Source organism: Gigantopelta aegis, chromosome 3, assembly GCF_016097555.1.
Source record: "Gigantopelta aegis isolate Gae_Host chromosome 3, Gae_host_genome, whole genome shotgun sequence".
NCBI lineage: Eukaryota > Metazoa > Mollusca > Gastropoda > Neomphalida > Peltospiridae > Gigantopelta > Gigantopelta aegis.
Window position 1 is genome coordinate 20,161,496 of NC_054701.1, and position 21,976 is coordinate 20,183,471.

Here is a 21,976-nt window from a genome sequence, read left to right on the forward strand (position 1 = left end):
AACACATGCGAATTATGGATCGGTGAAATTTGCGCCGTATGCCTCTTGTAGTCCTGCATGACAATGCGCCAGTGCACACGTTATGGGTTGTTGTTGTTTGTTTTTTTCTTCCCTTTTTTTTTTTTTTTGGTTGGTTTTTTTTTTAAGCAACTGAATGAGGCTTCAGGTTGATTGTCCGCCCACTACATTCACTATGTGTATCCTCTATTATTTTGGGCCCTTTGCGCTATTTCTCGTTCCAGCTAGTGCCCCATGACTGGTACATCAAAGGCTGTGGTATGTGCTATCCTGTCTATGGGGTGGTGCATATAAAAGATCCCTTCCTGCTAATCGAAAAGAGTAGCCCATCAAGTGGCGACAGCGGGTTTTCTCTCTCAATATCTGTGTGGTTCTTAACCATATGTCTGACGCCATATAACCGTAAATAAAATGTGTTGAGTGCGTCATTAAAAAATACATTTCCTTCCTTCCTGGGCTGGACGTAGTCCAGTGGTAAAGCGCTCGCTAGATGCGTGGTCAGTTTCGGATCGATCCCAGTCGGTGGGCCCATTGGACTATTTCCCGTTCCATCTACTGCACCACGACTGGAATATCAAAGGCTGTGGTATGTGTTATCCTGTCTATGGGATGGTGCATATAAAAGATCCCTTGCTACTAATTGAAAAATGTATCGGATTTCCTCTCTAAGACTATATGTCAAATTACCAAATGTTTGACATACAACAGCTGATGATTAATAAATCAATGTGCTCTAGTGCTGTCATTAAACAAAACTTTAAGTATTGTTTCCAAAAATGAAAGTAAATTATCCATAAAGAAAATTTGATTCTAATGACAACGTTATAGCTATATATATGTTTGTGTGTGTATATATATATATATATATAATGTATGTGTGTGTATATATATACAGTGAAACCCATCTAAACCGGACACCTGGTTTTAAAAGGTATCCAGTTTAGAGAGGTTAAGTTTTTTACCGATTTTTAAAAAAGGACCATGAAAAATGTCCGGTCTTGAGGGAATTCTGGTTTACAGAGGGTCCGGTTTTGAGAGGTTTTACTGTGTGTATATAAATATATATATATATATATATATATATATATAATTTGTTATCCCAGAAAACAAAATAACATTATAGCATGAATAAATCACATACAATTTGGCCAGTTGTATTCTTGGGGTCTCAGCTTCAAAGCACTTACTTAAAAAAAAGAAATGACTTCTGTGTGTTTTTCCAAAATTGTTTTTTGTATTTTGTTAGCAGGTGTATTGAAGAGGGGGTTGGGGTTAAAACCCAACTGCTCCAAACGCATTTTCTTATTGATGATATATTTTCTGTGCAAGCACGACCCAAGTCCCCACTACCACCCCATAAAACTTCACACACCACAGTCTAGACCCACCCTAGCACAAATTCATGCACATTCACTTGGTTAGTGTTGAAATAAAAGACAATTCAAATGAGAAGAAATATTTATTTTCTTAAAATAAAATTTAAATGTAAGTTCTGTATGGTTAAATTTCAAACTAAGCTGCAGACTCAAACCACATAGTGCAAATGACAGAGATCTGCACGACATAAAACTAATATTCAATTGAGAGAAAAATCTTGTACAAATGTGATTATTGCACAAATGTAAAGTACAACGATATTAATAAATATTATGTTGTTACACATGCTCTACTTTGTTCATTCAATCACATCCAATACAACAAAAGAATGTAAAATAAGCTTTTCCATGATTTTGTCAGCAGGGCTGGAAATTCTCTTTTCCTACCTGTCACAGAGATGTTGTTTAATTAAGTGACCGGTTTAGTTAAAAGTCTCTATTTCTTTATAGGTTAAGATGTCTTTACTTCTCTCTGAATAAAAGAAATGAGAAACATTTACAACTTTCTGTTTGGATGACATCATGTAGCTCTTTAAGTTCCTCCATTGTGGTGCTGCACAGTTTACTACTATAAGTGCTAGTATAGTAAAAATATTATTGATAAATCAGTTTAATACAACATTACAGACAAGCACTATCTGAAGAACTGAGAAAAACAATTAGTACAGAATATAAAACAGTGGCAACAACACATTAAAAGACGTATGTACAAAAAGCCACTATATAAAGTTGGTACACTTTCAAACTAGATATAACATCAAAGATGAGTGATATTGACAGGAGATATACAAATATTGCTTATGTAGAATAAATGCAATAACTATTAACTACATAGTAATTGAAATACAAGTCCACTAAGTCCTCTGAACTTGTGTTATAGTTACTATTTGCAACTTGAAACACTAACCAATATGGTCTTGTACCATGTTTATCTATTAAATATCTGAGAAATGGTACAAAATTATGTTGTCCTTTATTACATAAAACAGTTGGGATTTTGATAGTCAAATTTGCAAAAGTATCAAAAGTTGTATGCTTAGATATATTTTTGATACATTCAAAAGTGAAAGTGTTTGCACAAATTCCACAGATGGAAAGGCCTTTGAGCTTGTTGTACTGTTGATACTATTTTTTGCAGTCTATAACAACACAGAACACATGGAAGATGAACTAGATGAAGCAAATATAACCCAAGACTCTCTTTTCTAGGAAATATGGAAAACATCAGTACAATGCCCATGAACTTAAAAAGCTTCTCTTTTTTAGGAAATAGGAAAAGTACAGTATAATGCCCATATAATCCAAATTTCCATTTTCTAGGAAATATAGCAAAATACAGTACAATGCCCACATAATCCCAAACTCCATTTTCTAGGAAATAATTAAATTTAAAGTACACTGACCATATACCTCAAAACTCCATTTTCTTGGATGTAAGCAAAAATCATAGTACAACATTTATAGAGCAAAGTAGATGGTTTGTTGTTGTTGTTGTTGTTTTATATAGCACACAATAAATGTAACATGGTCTTCTAGATATAAATAACTATATATTTATGGTGCGAACATACATCGTAGTTATAAGCATTGAGCATGTGCATTCATTTTCCAAACCGTTACTAAAAACAAGCTTTAAAACCTTTTTTGTTTTTCATTTAGTAGCATAAGTCACAATTTGATGTGGCTGCAAGCATAAAATAAAAATAACATTGACACAAAATAATGGTCACCAAAGCAACTGAAATGTTCAAAAAATGAGCTTACAGTCTGCTTTGGGGGCCAGTGAAAAAGCACCATTTCATCAGTGAAACTAAAAACAGAAACAAAATTTTAAAATCCTTGTAATTTGTTTACAAACTGAGTTAAAGCATTATTTTTGGTATTGCTGTAAAATGTCACGATCTGTGTAGGTATCAGTGGGGGTTTACGATCCGACTTCACACTCTTGTATGTACATGGGTTCATGAGATTTCACGGTGCATATATAATGCAAATAAATTGTTAATTGATTCATTTCAAATTGCTGGACAAGTAGACAGAGCTTGTTTTTCTAGTGTAATCTGGCAATCTGATACTCATTAATATTCCCATCGAGAAAAATCACAGGAATTCAATTAGTTTCAATTAACACCAATCTTTAAAACAAAATCCTTAGAACAAGCAGATCTACTGTTCTGGAAACATAATATATTAAAAATATATATTTTCTTGACCAGATAATAATTGTATTATTTGTTAGCATCAAATTCCGAATTAATTAATCAATCAGCACACTAAACGAAATCCATGAAAAACAGATTCTTGTGTAGTATTCCCATTATGTAAAGTTGTGGAAACTGACAAATGAATTTAACAGAATTTGATGAAAAATGAAATCCATGGCACCTGGTAGTTCTAAGCCACTTGTACACCACTTAAATGGCCAGGGCCAGCAGTGGTGGACTTGTCATAACATTTCCTGAACATTTTAATGGGTTTCGTGGGGTTCCGACAAGTGTCTTTAAGAGAATTTTGAGCAGACTATGACATCTACAGCTTGTTCTACGACAAGAGACTCAAACTGCCAGCTATCAGTACATTTAAAACCACAATTCAGTCTGGTTTCAAACATGATTATGCCAAAACCTGATCTACGATACCATGACTTCGTTGGTAAATTGGTCACTTCATTTCAGTGGTAATGCCAGTTTTACCATTCTTATGTTTTAATGATTTAAGAAGTAATGCTGGGACTACACAAAATTACACACAAAATAGTAAACATTAAAACAAATTACTTTGGTCTGGTGTCTTAACTAGCATGTACCTGAGTATGAACATTTTCCTTTTTTATTAGAATAAGTTTTAAAAATAAAGCTTAACATGTTTGTGACACAGACTGTGACAAATGAAAAGGAATTCACTTTGAAGCAAAACACCCAAAACTGGTTCAAGCTAAATGTAAAAAAAATATGGTAAAACACAAAAACAAAATTATGACTAAATGTTGTGTCATTTGTTTGCAAACACACACTGTGGTGGATCTAGACATGCCATTGACCATAAGTATTCGAGGAATTTACAAAACAGATTTGGTCATAGAAGTCAAGTAGGGTTCATACGAAGTACATATTTTTCTTGTTTTTCCTATATATGTATCGATTTGTAAGTAAAACTAATGTTGTACAAGCAACTGAACAAGGTTTTTGACAAATGCTTAACTTCTGTTAATAGGCACTGACTGCACAGTAAAACCGCTTTTGGGGCATTTTGAAGAGATTATTTGAATAACCATCTAAAGACCATTTTTTTCTTAAAGTTAAAACAAGTCTGAAAACTATAACCTGTACTGCCCATTGCAAAATGTGGATGATTATCATAATTTATGTCCTATTACTGTACAAGCTAGTCCAGCAGTAAATATTTATGAATTCAATGCTGAAATCCTTAAGTGAAAATTCTGAATTTACCATGGGCAAGTACTTGTAAAAACAAAACAAAAAATAGTCCATTACAAATCTCCACTAATTATTACAATTTATGCTCCAATACAAGATTAATACACAAAAGCTAGTTCAGCAGTAAATATTTATGAATCTTTAATGAAACTTCTAAATCCACCACGTCTGCTTCAATTTTATTTTAACCACTCGTTTACAGAACGTATCTAATTGTCATCCATAGCTTGACACACTCGCTGAGTTGGTAATATCTTGTTGTAAAACTCAGGTAAAATACCATGTTAAATCTTCAAGCTGATAAGTTTTGACACAGAAACCAGACATAATAGTGATGGAATACTGGCCTGGTTTAAATCAAACAAACAAAATTTAAAAAAAACGAGCACCAGGTTTGCTGAGGTAAATGCAAAATAATAAAAATATGAGTGACTACATACTAGAATGCTTCACTAAATGTGGATGAATATGTATACATATCCTTGAACACTGTCACTAAAAACAACAACACTACATTTCAAGGAAAAGACGAATATACAAAAAGTGATTGTTTTATACAATTTCTCCTTTCGTTCATCACACCAGTGGGGGTCTACTCTGCTACATACATTGGTGGTCAGTATCTCTAGTTAAACCATTATAAACAGTCGAACCTGTTGCTAAAAAGGTACCTTGTAGAGTAAAAACATGTCTTAAAAGAGTCATGTTAGATATGTCTAATCTGTATATAGACTTGTTGATGACAGCTAAACAAATATCCCAGCCCAGGGTGATATTGACTGGCAAAAACCAGTTGGAACGGTGGTATTTTGACCCCTGGTTCCCTTTTTTACGCATTAGATTGGTTATTCACTATCCACAACAGGCAAGCTTCTCAAAAAGCTTTCTCTGAATGGAAAGTAAGACTGACCTTAACAAAGGTCATTGCAGGTACCTCAGTCGTACAAGACAGGTTGAACTGTAGATAATGAATTATAAGAGCATTTACAGAAAACTGTAAAGTTGTATTCCCTGCTTCAAAAATTGGAAAACTGCTATAATGGAGCAAACCATCCTATGTTAGATGTGTTCTAATGGTGGAGAAGCTTAACCACCAAACAATGACACAAGAGTTATCAAAATCTAACACACACTATTCGAAAAAATCTCCCTCTGTTCCTAACCTTTTAACTTATTAGTATCATCAACCTCTAAACCTTCTTGACAGCCAGATTAACCATTAAGTAATGCCACATTATGAAAACTTAATCAGCACATTTTTACGTGTTCAAATTGGAAAACCAAAAATCCAATGTTTCCTTTATCCATTGGTTCTCGCACCCAATCAGATGAAAATGAATGCATTTTCATTGTCCTGTTGGCAGGTCCCCGATTCATGTGGTTTCTGCATCGTCCACTCCCCGCGGCAGTGTGGCACATTGACTGCGGACCACTCCGTGAGCATGTTTTTCACACCATGGCCTATGCAGCGCAAGCCTCTATCGCGGTCCATGGCAGTGGGCTGGCACTCCACACAGACGTGCACACCTTTCTTCAGGAAGTTGGCCCAGGGGGCGTCGGCCTTGTCGAAGCAGGCATCACGAGTGCTGGTGATCAGGTACGTGGAGTAGTACCTGAAATAAACACGGACATCAAGGTAAATATTTCACATGCTTAGTAATTAAACAAAACGGACCTAATTTACAAAGCCTGTTTTTCTTAAACACAGTTGTTTAAGCATTGTATATGTACATAGTTACACATGTGTAAGACATAAACAGGCTTTTTAAATTCAGCTCAAACTGTTTAACCTGCAATAGAGGGCAGTTTGGATAGCAATCACAATAATGAAAACTGAAGATGCATGTACGTTCCGTATGTAAAGACATATTCTAACCCCTGCAAAAGATGCTTTCTTTTAAGAAGGGAATACATCTAGGGAAGAATGGATGAACATGTATAGTAATCAACTGCATAAATGGATGGGTTGTTGGAGAGATGCCTGAATGGATGTATGGGTTGTTGGAGAAATATCTGAATGGATGGATTGGTTGTTGGATAGATGCCTGAATGGATGGATGGGTGGATGGATGGGTGGATGGATGGATGGATGGATGGGTTGTTGGATAGATGCCTGAATGGATAGTGGGGGGATGGATGGATGGATGGATGGGTTGTTGGATAGATGCCTGAATGGATGGATGGGTGGATGGATGGATGGATGGATGGGTTGTTGGATAGATGCCTGAATGGATGGATGGATGGATGGATGGATGGGTTGTTGGATAGATGCCTGAATGGATGGATGGATGGATGGATGGATGGATGGATGGGTTGTTGGATAAATGCCTGAATGGATGGATGGATGGATGAATGGGTTGTTGGATAGATGCCTAAATGGATGGATAGATGTCGGAATGGATGGATGGATGGATGGATGGATGGATGGATGGATGGATGGATGGATGGGTGGGTGGATGGGTGGGTGGGTGGATGGATGGATGGATGGGTTGTTGGATAGATGTCTGAATGGATGGATGGGTGGATGGATGGATGGGTTGTTGGATAGATGCCTGGATGGATGGGTGGATGGATGGATGGATGGATGGGTGGATGGATGGTTGGATAGATGCCTGAATGGATGGATGGATGGATGGATAGGTTGTTGGATAGATGCCTGAATGGATGGATGGATGGATGGATGGATGGATGGATGGATGGATGGATGGATGGATGGGTGGGTGGATGGGTGGGTGGGTGGATGGATGGATGGATGGGTTGTTGGATAGATGTCTGAATGGATGGATGGGTGGATGGATGGATGGGTTGTTGGATAGATGCCTGGATGGATGGGTGGATGGATGGATGGATGGATGGGTGGATGGATGGTTGGATAGATGCCTGAATGGATGGATGGATGGATGGATAGGTTGTTGGATAGATGCCTGAATGGATGGATGGATGGATGGATGGATGGATGGATGGATGGATGGATGGATGGGTTGTAGGATAGATGGATGGATGGATGGATGGATGGGTTGTTGGATAGATGCCTGAATGGATGGATGGATGGGTGGATGGATGGATGGATTGTTGGATAGATGCCTGGATGGATGGGTGGATGGATGGATGGGTGGGTGGGTGGATGGATGGATGGATGGATGGATGGATGGATGGGTTGTAGGATAGATGCCTGAATGGATGGATGGATGGATGGATGGGTTGTTGGATAGATGCCTGAATGGATGGATGGATGGGTGGATGGATTGTTGGATAGATGCCTGAATGGATGGATGGATGGATGGATGGATGGATGGGTTGTTGGATAGATGCCTGAATGGATGGATGGATGGATGGATGCATGGATGGGTTGTTGGATAGATGCCTGAATGGATGGATAGCTGGGTGGATGGATGGATGGATGGGTTGTTGGATAGATGCCTGAATGGATGGATGGATGGATGGGTGGATGGATGGATGGGTTGTTGGATAGATGCCTGAATGGATGGGTGGATGGATAGTTGGGTGGGTGGGTGGGTGGATCGATGGAGCAGATTGATAGATGGATGGATGGAGCAGATTGGTGAATGGATTGGTAGATGGATGGATGGATGAATTTGTGGGTGTGTCGGTGTGTTGTATGGGTGGGTTATGGATGGATGGATGGATGGGTAGGTTCTTGGGTTCTGGATGGATGCATGGATGGACAGATGGATGAAAGGATAGATGGATGGATAAAAGGATGTATGGATGGATGGATGGATGAAAGGATAGATGGATGGATGGATGGATGGATGGATGGATGGATGGATGGATGGATGGATGGGTGTGTGGGTGGGTGGGTTTTAGAGTGGTTGGGTAGGTTACGAGCAGTTGGTTGGCTGGTTGGTTGGTTTGAATGGATGGATGGGTGTGTGGGTGGGTTTGGATGGATGGATTGGTGGGTGAATGGATTGGTAGATGGATGGATGGATGGATGAATGGATGGGTGGATGGATGGATGGATGGATGGATGGATGGATGGATGGATGGATGGATGGATGGATGGTTGGATGGACAGATGGATGGACAGATGGATGGATGGATGGATGGATGGATATGAAGTCACTTCTAAAGTAGAATATTTCAATTAATGAATGAATGGACTGATGGATAAACAGACAGATGGTAAAAAGGATAGAAAAGATGACTTAACTATAGTAATAGGACTCCCACACATAAAAACAAGAATTACTGAAATCATCCACACAGAAAACTAGTACATCAGTGATGAAAGAGCGTCATGATTCACCTACATGTTTCTATGAAACGCATACCCAGGTGGTCCTCAATAACGCAGGATCTCTCCAGACGTCACAACACATTTACCACACATGATGGCAGACTTACAACTTCAACACATTAATAAACAGCATAGCCAATAAAACACCATCAAGATACGAATAGCAATAAATTTCTTGTTAAATATATGCTGATAGCACTGTTGTCCTACAAACCTGCTAAAAATGTGCTGACAGCACTGTTGTCCTACAAACCTCCCATGTAAGCTATAATGTAGATCCATATAATACACACAATGCACAAACGTTGAGCACTACCCATATTTTATACTGTTATTCTGCTTCTTTGTATGTTATGATGAATTATAGGTTGTGCAAGTAACAATGAACAAGTCTGTAGTTTCAATAAAAGAATTTGTTTGATGAAAAGAATTTAATTATTTTGACACCCAAGAATCAATTGGACGACAATTGGAAAGCTTGATTAATAGTTGAGACACTTAGTACTGTCATGACATTTTTTTTAAATCATGACGTCAGTATATCTACCCATCTTTTTATCCTTACCTTATCTCTTGTACTCTATATTTTATCTTTACCTTTTTATTGCTCCATTTCATTTTTATATCAAAATGATACGGTTTTTCAGATTAAGATTACATAATGTCTCATTGCTAGATATTTAACATGTAAGGTAATGAACTTAGAACTCTAACCCTGACATCACCATAACACATTTCTGGGACAATAAACTATTTAAAATATAAATTTAAAAAAAAAGAACCTGCTTTAAAAATTATCTGATATTTAGTAATGATTATAATAATCATGATGTACTATTTGGTAGACAAATCTTACTTGTTAAGGACAAACCTGTTTTGGTGATTATAACTATTTACAGTTTAAGCTTACTGTTCTGGGCACAAAGTTCAGCTTTCATCCAGTATACATGTTGTTATTGGAAACAGTGTTTTAATTTGTGTAGCCACGTCACATGCATACACTGCATTCATTGTACATGTGTGTGTGCCAAGAAAACTCACTGGGTTGGAGCAAGAACTGGAATAGGACTGAGTACCTATCAACTTAGTTGCCTAACCACCACACTAACAAAGTTAAAGTTTCTTTTGTTTAACGACATCACTAAGGCATTGATTAATTATTCACTAACCACTAACCCCTGTCCCTGACAGACAGCCCAGATAGCTGAGGTGTGTGCCCAGGATAGCGTGCTTGAACCGTAATTGGATATAAGCACGAAAATAAGTTGAAATGAAATGAATGATTAATTCATCACATCAGCTATTGGATGTCAAACATTTGTTAATTCTGACATATTTTCGTAGAGGAAACCTGCTACATTTTTCCATTAGCAGGAAGGGATCCTTTGCATGCATTTTTCCACAGAAAAGACAGCAAAATCCATGACCTTTCATATATACCAATTGTGGGGGGGGCACTGGTGAGGACAAGAAAGAAACAAAAAGTGAATCAGAGAATGGGTCCACTAAATATTTTCAATCCTGCTATCCACACACCTCATGTGAGCACTATACCCACTGGGAGCGGGACGTAGCCCAGTGGTAAAGCGTTTGCTTGATGCAGTCAGTCGGAGATCGATCCCTGCCAGTGGGCCCACTGGGCTATTTCTCGTTCCAGCCAGTGCACCACAACTAGTATATGAAAGGTTGTGGTATGTGCTATCCTGTCTATGGGATGGTGCATATAAAAAAATCCCTTGCTACTAATGGAAAAATGTAGTCTGTTTCCTATCTAAGACTATATATCAAAATTGCCAATTGTTTGACATCCAGTAGCTTATGATTAATAAATCAATGTGCTCTAGTGGTGTTGTTAAACAAAACAAACTTTAACGTTTCTACCCACTGAGCTGTAGCTTTTCCCAACACTTCACTACTAAGTCCTGTAAAAGTAGCATGATTTGATCTGTTACCGTGAGACAAAACCACAACAGGTACAGCCACAGCTTGTGGTGTTAAGTCTTATCTCTGTTGAAGTGACTCGGATAACCCACAAACCAAACATGCTTCTGACCTCAGATTAATGTATTTGAAATTACCTCTTTAAAAGGTAAAATGATGCCGACTCGGTCAGTGTGATCGTTTATACTGTCAGGGCTGAATAGGGTGGATCAAGGCGAGTTAACATCTCAACTTTCATCATGCATGTGTGTGTGTGTGAAGTGTGTGTGTGTGGGGGGGGGGGGGGGGGAATAAGGCCCCCAATGTTGTTGTTGTTGTTTTTTAAATAGTGTATTTCTAGTAACATGTCAAAAAACATTAGGACAGGGAGGGTGGGTTTTTAAAAGTATTTTTTATTCATATTGCATTAGAAAATTTTTAATTAAAGTTTGTTTTGTTTAACACCACCACTTGAGCACATTGATTTATTAATCATCAGCTACTGGATGTCAAACATGTGGTAATTCTGATATATAGTCTTAGAGAGGAAACCCGAAAAAATTTATTAAGAAATGAAGAAATATTGTTTAGTTAAAATTAGGGTTGGTTGGGTTACTGGAAACACACCATTTATTGTTTTGGCCTAATGTAAAACATCTATTTTCATACCATTTACATTCAAGCCTCAAGTATACCCACCAATAAAGGTTCTGTAAGCATGAAGCCAGGGTCAAGACACCTGCAGTACATGCCAGGGATGGATTTGGGTGTAGGTCACTTGACATGTGGAAGTCATGTCACTCTTGATTCAAAACGTGACTCATACATATCAAATGCATTGAAATTTAAACTTTGAAAACTTACGTTGCTCTTTTCAAAATCTGGTTGTAATTTCTTCCGTAAAGATTCTTCAGAATTCCCTTCCATGGGGCATATTCCTTACTAGATCGGAAAATACCGTACTTCACAGGTAATATTTGGCCCCTTTCTGAAAATGAAAAAACAACAACATATATTTCTTTTGTTGTTTAGTATACACTTTTTATAACTGGTAGCAAACAGTGACATATATTAAATGTGTTATATCACAGGCAGAAGTGCTATTATATATTTAACAACAAATTAATCGATCCCATACTTGACATAATCTTTGCATAACTCTGGAATATTGAAATTGTACTGTGCTTGCTCACTGTGTAAACAGTGAAGTAAACAGTCATGTAAACAGCCATGTAAACAGTGAAGTAAACAGTTGTGTAAACAGTCATGTAAACAGTGAAGTAAACAGTCATGTAAACAGTCGCATTGAGTGGGACATTGCCCAGTGGTAAAGTGCTCGCCTGGTCTAAGATCAATCCCTGTCAGTAGGCCCTTTGGGCTATTTCCCGTTTCAGCCAGTGCACCATGACTGATATATCATTATGCAACTTTATTTTAATATAACAAATAGAGATTCAGAATCTCTGAATGCTATTATTATTTATGCAGAAAGTATGAAATTAGAAATGAACGACTACACTCATACATGTATCAGCAAAAAAATGCTAAAAAAGCAACAACAAAAAACCCCATAAAATTCAAAATGTGCTGTATATATAAATATACTTTACAGCATAGTAAAAATTGTGGGGGTTTTATTGTTGTTTTTAAACCTCTCCTAACACATGATTTTATAATGTGTGCAATTGTTGCGAAAATGATGAAGGAAATGGACTATTAATGTGTCATTATCCTAATCTCTTTATTATCTTGATTCAGAGGTATAAAATAACTTCACAGACTGTGACTGTGTCATGTTGTGCTGTGTACCACAGTCAGAGCAGATGTTTCATGTATCTTAAAGGGGCACATGGTCCTATAGTCAGTCCCATAGGAGTGTGTGTGGGGGGAGGAGATCACAACCACCAGTGGAGGGGGGTCACAACCTCTAGTGGGGGGGGCACAAGCCATAATTTTATCTTCATATAGAGTAGGACAAAAAAAGAATACATTTTTGTCCTCCAGTAGGGGAAGGGGCACATTTTTTTTTTTTTTTTTTTTTTTTCATATGCATTAAGATGAACATCCATATGTGCAACCATAAATCATGTTTTAATGATGCAAAACTTTACAATTGAGTCAAATGCAAAAGTTGATGTTGTTGCCACCCCAGCCATGACCACCATCAGAAAAATATACCTGTATCTCACCTTTTTACTTCATCAATGTGAGACCCAAAAAAAGTTATCAGTAAGGGATTTTAAAATCAAACACTATATACAGAGGCGACAACTTGTGATGGCTTTCTTGTATCACATCAATTCCCATATCCAGTGATATTAACATTTCAAAATAAAACCAATATAAGCAGCGTATCAGCACACCCAGGCAGTACACCAATAAAAAGTGTGGCACCACACATTTAATCTACCTGCAAGAAAACTAGGGGTCACATGGCCTTTCATGAGGTTTCACAAATATTTTTATTAGCAACCTTCATATTTGCTGAACATCGTAGTCTCATTTGTGGGGGTATCCTGCATGGGTTTCAGCTTCTAGTGTATGTTGCATTAAAACAGTATACTGAATAAAAATGTATTCATTTAATGGCAATACTTAATTATCGACACAAATAATCAATGTCAGATATTACTACTAACCAGTGTCGCAGTTGTTTTTACTCTGTAAACATATGTTGGTGCACCTCAAATTTTGACACAGAACTATCTGATTTGGGTTGGATTGAGCGCAGTTAGTAGAGCACTCACTTGAGGTGCTTGCATTGTAGGATCGAACCTCCTCAGTGGACCTATTCTCATATTGGATTCCTTTCTGTCCCAACCAGTAACCCATGATTGGTATACGAGTCAAAAATTACAAAATGTTTGACATCCAATAGTCGATGATTAATAAATCAATGTGCTCTAGTGGTGTCGTTAACCCAAACCAACTTTTAACTGTGATTTGTTACAAGGGAATTTGATGTCTCAACCTGACTCAGTCTGTGTAGATTTGTGTTCAATGAGGCCCTATACAAACACTGGCCGATCCGGTCCAACAGGACTAAGTGTTGCCTGTCAGCTAGAGAATGTTTTATGAAGTCCACAATACTCGGTGAACTACTACGCCTATTGAAATATCCTCTGCTGACTCAGCTCAACTGCAAATCACCAGATAATAGTTGTAGTAAAAGATACGTCTGCACTCATATATTGGTCTGGCATCTTTTTGTCCTTTTTTTTTCTTCTTTTTTTTAACAACTGCTCATAGTCTGCAGTTGTTATTTTAAATGTTGATGCACAAATATTAATAGAATCTATCCCGAGGGTTGGGATTGCGTTATCTATACCTCACAACGGTGATTGATTCTTTACCTTGCCCATTTAATTACAGTAACAAAACATTAATTTTGTAAGGTATGGTTTGTTTATTGTAGAACGATTCGTTAAATTTCACCTGCAAACTCATTTACTCATACACAAAAAAATATAGTCCACCTTATGCAACGACATAAATATGTAATGTTCAACTTACCAATAAATATAAAGTTGAAAATATTCATTTGTTTAAATATTTTTTTTAAATGATACAACATGAAATAGCAAACAGCATTTTAAAAGCCATTAGTTATGACGTTAATCGTCGTAAAACATGAGTTACGACGTCATGCGTATGTAGAAATCATCTAGCCCTCGGGTCGGACAGATTTATCTAGCCATAGGGTCAGACAAGATATTTCTAACACCGTGCAAAACCTGGATAAACCTGTCCAATGGGCAAGAAATTTTGTTACCTGCAATATGACAGTTGTTTTCAATTTGAGAGAAATTTATTAATGTATTTTAGTGAGAAATTATATCAAGTTGTAACTGTTATACTTTAACAAGTTATGCTTTGTTTCCCTTGAAGACACTAGTAGAGCACACTGATTTATTAATCATCAGCTATTGGATGTCAAACATTTGGTAATTCTGACATATATTAGAGGTGAAACCTGCTAAACTTTTCCATTAGTGGCAAGGGATCTTTTATATGCACCATTCCACAGACAGGATAGCACATACTAAGACCTTTGATATACCAGTTGTGGTGAATTAGCAATGAGCAATAACTGAATGGTCCCACTAACGAGAATCAATGCTAGATCAATCATGCACCATAGTCTGCAATTGTTAAAAATAAGTTGATGCACAAATGTATTTTTTTACTATCAGGAAATATTTTGTTTCAAAATTTTGATTAGCAATATCAGCTTGAAAATTTATTTCTAACAAATATTGTATGTATGGTATGTGCTGTCCTGTCTGAGGGAATGTACATCTGAAGATCACTTGCTGCTAATGGAAATTGTAGCAGATTTTTTACATCCAGTAGTGACATCAATGAGCTCTAGTGGTGTCATTAAACAAAACAAATTTTATCTTTTACCTTGTTTTAATATGAGCTGAAATACATTTTATCATCATCTATTAACAATAGGAAGTTACTAAATTGACATTGTTTATTTCACAAACTGATTCTACACTCTCTTAATAGCAAAAACTAAACTTAGTTACTATCTTTTACCTTTTTTATGTTTTACATTATGACATTTGATTTATTAAAGTCTGATTTACAACATGCAGATTTGGCTCATCAAACACACGTGAAAGTATACAGTCTTTCAAGTACAGGACCAGCAGTGTGTCCGGTCTGGGTATGTTTTGGTCTTGGTAAACAGTACTGACACAAACCCAACTGGATGTGGTGGTCTGTGTAACGTGCAGAGACATAGGTCCTGGGATGTATCTTTGTCCTGTGTGATTGTTTTGCCACTTGACACCACCCGAAGTCCGCCTGGACAACACAATGAGATATATAACCCTGAGGTCTACAATCATTGTCAAGTACCGGCCATATCAATAGCCATATCAATACACGGAGAAACTCAACGTTTTCCAATTTGTGCCATAAAACTGACACAAGGCTGAAGTTTGCAGTCTGCACTTGAAACTCTGTTAAATTTTTTATAACATTTCCAGAAAGGTCTAAACTAGATTTGAGTTTATTCATTCATTCATTTCAACTTATTTTCGTGCTTATATCTAGTCACGGTTCAAGCACACTGTCCTGGGCACACACCTCAGTTATCTGGGCTGTCTGTCCAGGACAGTGAGTTAGTTGTTAGTGGTTAGTGAGAGGGAAGAGGGTGTAGTGGTCTTATACCTACCCATTAAGTTGTTAAAACTCACTTTGGGTGAGAGCCGGTACTGGGCTGTGAACCCTGTACCTACCAGCCTTATGTCCGATGGCTTAACCATGACACCACCATAGTGATTTTCCAATGATTGATTATGATTGAAAATTGGTTGCTTGGGCTCTACCGATGTGAGGATCGATTATAAAAATGTACAATTGATTGTCATGAACTGTAATTGTTACTGATGGAATTGATGTAAATTTGTTGGGGTTGGGGTTTGTTTCCATGTGTAGACAAAAATATATTAAAATAGTTATTACAGGTAAAATTAGCAATTTGTAGAGTCTCTATCCCGGTGATCACGACAAAAGGTACATGGTCTTTACTGCCCACTATGTTAACTTTTCCATCATTGAGCCAGATGATGCCTACTTCTCTTTTTTTATATAGAAAAGTTTTAGTCACAAGATGAAAAAGAATGATCATATAGGCTACCAAATCGGTAGCAATATAGAGGGCTGCCTTATAATTAAAATCCTTATGTTCATATAATTGTGATTGTGTATTTGAAGGTTGCGAACTGATTGTAATCGATGATCGGTGATGACATTCCAACTGATTCCCAATACTAGCAGGATGTAGCCCAGTGGTAGAGTGCTTGCTTGAGGTTCAGTGGACTGTACGATTGACTGTTCACTCTCAATGGATTCAATTTGTTTTCCCCAATTGGTAGAGAAAGATTTCACTTACTTCAAAGTCTGACCCTGTAATCTTGTTTCACCATCATTTGCTAATGCAAATGCAAACACAGCTACAGTTTTAATACCTGTTGTTAACCTTTTTGTTACATGATGGCAATAGTCAGCCAGCCGACACAGATAATTATTTAAAAGCATGGCATCTCTGTGTTACAATGAAAGTAACTAGCCAGACTTGTTCAGTGAACCTCAGGTAACATCACTAGGGTGGATGCCAGTTTGGATTTTGCTGTTAAAGTGCCCCCCAATTTTTTTTTTTTTTAAAATGGCCGCCATTTTCATGATTTTGACAGGTAAGATATCTTTATGTGCTGTATCTCCCTCAATAGTCAATCGATTTTCATGAAATTTGTTTTTAATTGTAGGTTTTCACTACACAGTTCTCGGAAACTTATATTTACAAATATTTATGATTATCTCCTGATATGAGTAATTATGTCTGCAAATTTCGGTAACATGATGTTCAATTAATTTCAGACAAGCATAGAGAATAGACATGGAGCCGGTTGGTGTTTTGAAATCTAAACGAAAGGCAGCTGGTGCATCAGGACATCTGTGTTTATTCTGTGACCAGAGAATGCAAAAAGGCGAGATCTTAAGGACGAGCACACCACAAGGGAAGGAACGTGTTAAACATGCTTTTTATGAAAGAAAGAGGCTTGAAGACACCGATTCAATCAAACTATTGGAAAAACTAACTAGTCTGGATGATGAAGAGTGGGCCAGTGAATCAGTGTGGCATAAATCATGTTATGCAACATTTACATCAGAATCAAAGCTTGAAAGGTTGAGACAAAAGTCAGAACAAAGTCAAGGAAGTAGTTCGTTTACTGCAGATGCACGCCGATCAAGGTCATCGTGTATAAAGATGGACTGGAACTTGTGCATGTTTTGTCAAATACCAGGAAGACCTCATCTTCTGAGAACAGTTGAATATGATAAGACATCTCAGAAGATCCTTCAATTAGCTGTGCATGATGTGACGATGCGTGTAAGACTAGCAGGAGTGGTATCAGATCTATGCGCCGAGGAAGGTAAATATCACCTTGACTGTTGGGTCAAATTTCAGCGAGATGCAAACAAAGTCAAACAAAGTTGTCAAACTAAGCATACTCAAGACCACTGCATGGATGAACTATGTTCTGAGATACTACAAGGCTTATCACGAGGTTATGTGTATGACATGGCAAATGTTTGGCATTTCTATAGTGAGGAACTGTGTCAAATAAAGAACCAAGACATACCTGCCAGATATGTATCCAGAAGACAGAGTTTCTATGATGATGTGAAGAGAATGATTGGCACTAAAGGTAGCACTGTTCGCCCACTGAATCCAACAGCACCGCTCCTACTGTACCCCACTCACCTGTCAGATACTGCCATAGCATGCACATTGAATCCAACAGCACCGCTCCTACTGTACCCCACTCACCTGTCAGATACTGCCATAGCACGCACATTGGAAAAAAAACAGCTGCAATAGAAGACTCTGATGCATCTTCAATGCTGTCTGATGAAATATTACCAACATTGGTACCAGGTGTTACACCTCTCCAGGAGATCGTCCATACAGCTCTTCATTTGCGTACAGACTTAAATGACACACCAGGGCACGAGTCGGGCTGTTATGGCATTGATGATGAACATGTGTTCAGAGTGATTCCAAATAGCCTACATCTATTCTTGTGTGTGTTGTTTGGAGGTGATAGTGCACTGGATATGGAGGATTCTGAAGAAGAGGAACATGATAAGCAAACGACGATATGCAGTATTGCTCAAGATATTGTATACATTGCATCTAAGAAAAGGAAGTTGACCCCTAAACATGTGGGTCTTGGCTTAGCTCTGCACCAGGCTACACGATCAGAAAAACTAGTCAACTTGTTTCATGCTGCTGGACACACTATTGGCATAGACATAGTGCGTCGGGTAGACACAACACTTGCAAATCATATTCTACAACGATATGAGCAGAATGGGTACGTATACATTCCTAATGGAATTGTTCCCTATCAGTTTGGTCGTATTGTCATAGCATCATTTGACAACATTGATGTCCTTGAAGAAACGATAGATGGGAAGAACACATTCCACAGCACCCAATGTGTTCTGTGGCAGAGTGGCCCTGCAGCACCACAAAAGAACACACCACAGACAATTGAACGAAACAGGACACCAGATTCAAACCTTCTTCAGAAGCTACATGAATTGGACACATGCATAGAAGGCTCTGGCAGATGACCCACACCTATCCTCCCTGGTAAGATTCAGCTGGATCAATGGGGAATAGATGAAATACAAGGACTGAGTCATGGTCTAAATCAGGCATGGATCTTGTGCAGAATGTACAGTACGACCGACCAGAAGTTTCCCTCTTGGTCAGCTTTCAATGAGCATTGCAGTAAAGTAGACGCACCAACTACAACAGCTGGCATGATGCCCATACTCCAGGCTCCTGCAGACAACAATGTCACTGTTACTACACTACTGAATCGATTTCAGAAGATTGCTCAACACCTGGGGCAAAAACATGTGATTATCGTTGGAGATCTACCCCTGTACATTCGGTCAAAGGAGCTGTGCTGGTCAAATCCTGAGAAATATGATAATGTCATAGTACTGATGGGTGGCTTGTACATTCTCTTCAACTTCTTGAAAGCAATTGGTCAACATGTTGAGTGTGCTGGCTTAGATGATGTTTGGGTGGAGGCTGGAATCTTTGCGCAAAATTCTACATATGCTATCATGGAGGGAAAGGCATACTACAGAGCGGTCCGTGGCCACATGTTAGCATACGAGGCTCTCTGCCAAATCAAGTGGTCAGCATTCCGGAGATGGGCTGGTGAACGATGCCCGGCAGAAGTGGATGAACAGGTCTCATCAATACATGAACTCATTGAGACGAATCCCAAGAATGAAGAAGTCATATGTGAAAATGTGTGCAGATTGGCAGACATCTTGATGTGTCAAGACATGCAGAAGCTTTGGAAGGCGTTTGATGACTTGTTCATCAGCGATCCAAACTATGCATATTGGACCACCTACTTGGAGCTTGTAGAGATCATGCTTGACTTCATTCGAGCAAACAGGGATGGCAATTGGAAGCTACACACCCAGACACTAGGGAGGATGCTGCCATGGTTGAGTGTGTACGATCATGTCAACTACGCCAGATGGGGTCCTGTCTACTATGCAGAAATGCTGGCCTTGCATGAAACCGCTCCTGAGGTATATGCAGAGTTTATGGAAGGAAACTTTGTTATGAAGAAAGCAAGAGGAAATTCAGCCAGGTGCCAATCGACCAGGCTACTGAATGGGTGAACAAATTGTGCAATCTATCAAATGGGATCATTGGAATTACAAGAAATGATACAGCTAGTGACAGGTTCTGCTTAACATGGGGAGAGAGATCCACAATATCAAATGCAACAAAGGAGCTGTCGGGGGTAGAAGAGGAAGACGAGTCGCTATCAACTCGAAAGGATGCACTTCCAGCAAAGGTGAAGAATGATGAAGAAGATGTCAAGAAACTAGTTGAACAGTTTGCCAGATTTGGAGTATTTTCTGTTCAGGAAATAGCTACGGAATGCAACAACGAAGAGTCACAAACATCGAAACACTTGACGTCACTGACTACTAGAGATATAGCATCTGAAGACATCCAAGAGCAACTACTTTTAGTAAAGACACGTGGCATCAAGGTGGTTGGTGACTTTGTGACAGATCGCTTAGTTGAAAAGTCAGTACCTTTCTCTTCTCCAATAAGAAAGCAGAAGTCTAAAACATTTGCAATCCTCTACAAGTCTGTGGTAAACACAGCTGCAAATATCCAAAAAGAAATAAAAGCAAACAGACACCTCATGCAAAGGTTGTTCAATGCCTTACAGTCAGGTCGTATGGTAAACATGGAGAAAATCCTGAAGCATGAACTTGCGGGAGTCCCCCTGTCACTGGCAAAGACAGATGAAAGTAGAAACTGAAATGCCAAATCTGCTTTGCTTGGAATACTTGCAGAAGATGTCAGCACATGTTCTACAGATATAGAAAATGCTGTCCAGGGTGCATGTGTCCTCATAGATGGGCATGCACTTATTCAGAGATTAGGCAAACCAGCTGGTTGTAGGACATTTGCAGACTACTCAGATGTATTTGCCAAAACAGTGTTTAGGCACTTTGATCAAGGTGCTACTAGGGTAGATGTGATCTTCGACCGATACATTGGTTCCGGCTCCATCAAGACACAGACCAGAGTCAAGAGAGGCAGAAAAACTAAGAAATCAATCCGTAAGTCGATCACTAGTGGTGAAGTGCCACTTCCACATGTGTGGCCGCAGTTTATTGCTTTGAGTGAAAACAAAGCAGACCTTGCTTCATTTCTATCTGATAACCTGATGGGTAGATCAGAGCAAGTATCCTCAAACTGTGAAGTGGTGGTAGGTGGTGGTTTCAGCTCTACTGAAAAGGTTGTATCTACATCTAGAGGACACATTTCAACTCTTAGTTGTGACCACGAAGAAGCAGACGCAAGGCTCATTTTGCATGGTCTCGAGGCCAAATGTGCGGGATATAAGCAGATAGTGGTATATTGCCAAGACAGATGTTCTACTTCTTCTGGTCCATCTCTTTGGAGACATGAAATGCCGTGTGTGGATGATTGGAGGAACTGCTAGAGATCGACACATCTATCCAGTTCATGAAATCTCACAGAAGCTACCGCAGCCTGTCAAGAACAACCTACATGGATTCCACGCACTGACAGGTTCAGACACAACATCCTCATTCACGGGTTTTGGTAAAAAGTCCTGTTGGAAAGTATACAGCGAGCATCCACACCTGTTGGAAAGTATACAGCGAACATCCACACCTGTTGGAAAGTATACAGCGAGCATCCACACCTGTTGGAAAGTATACAGCGAGCATCCACACCTGTTGGAAAGTATACAGCGAGCATCCACACCTGTTGGAAAGTATACAGCGAGCATCCACACCTGTTGGAAAGTATACAGCGAGCATCCACACCTGTTGGAAGGAGTTGGTCGTGATGGTCC

The 21,976-nt window shown here is 38.5% G+C and overlaps 1 protein-coding gene across 2 annotated transcripts in view; it reads right to left on the reverse strand.

Moving 5' to 3' along the window:
• Nucleotides 1-1,464: 1,464 nt before the first annotated feature.
• The window catches only part of LOC121367666 (somatomedin-B and thrombospondin type-1 domain-containing protein-like), an 89,780-nt gene continuing 69,268 nt past the window's right edge, over nt 1,465-21,976 (reverse strand). For both annotated transcript variants that reach the window (XM_041491973.1, XM_041491974.1), the window contains exons 3-4: nt 11,877-12,000; nt 1,465-6,444 (exon numbers count right to left, since the gene is read on the reverse strand). In XM_041491973.1, coding sequence (XP_041347907.1) covers nt 6,156-6,444; nt 11,877-12,000 — 413 coding nt within the window. In that variant the 3' untranslated portion in view covers nt 1,465-6,155. The remainder of the gene's footprint in view (nt 6,445-11,876; nt 12,001-21,976) is intronic.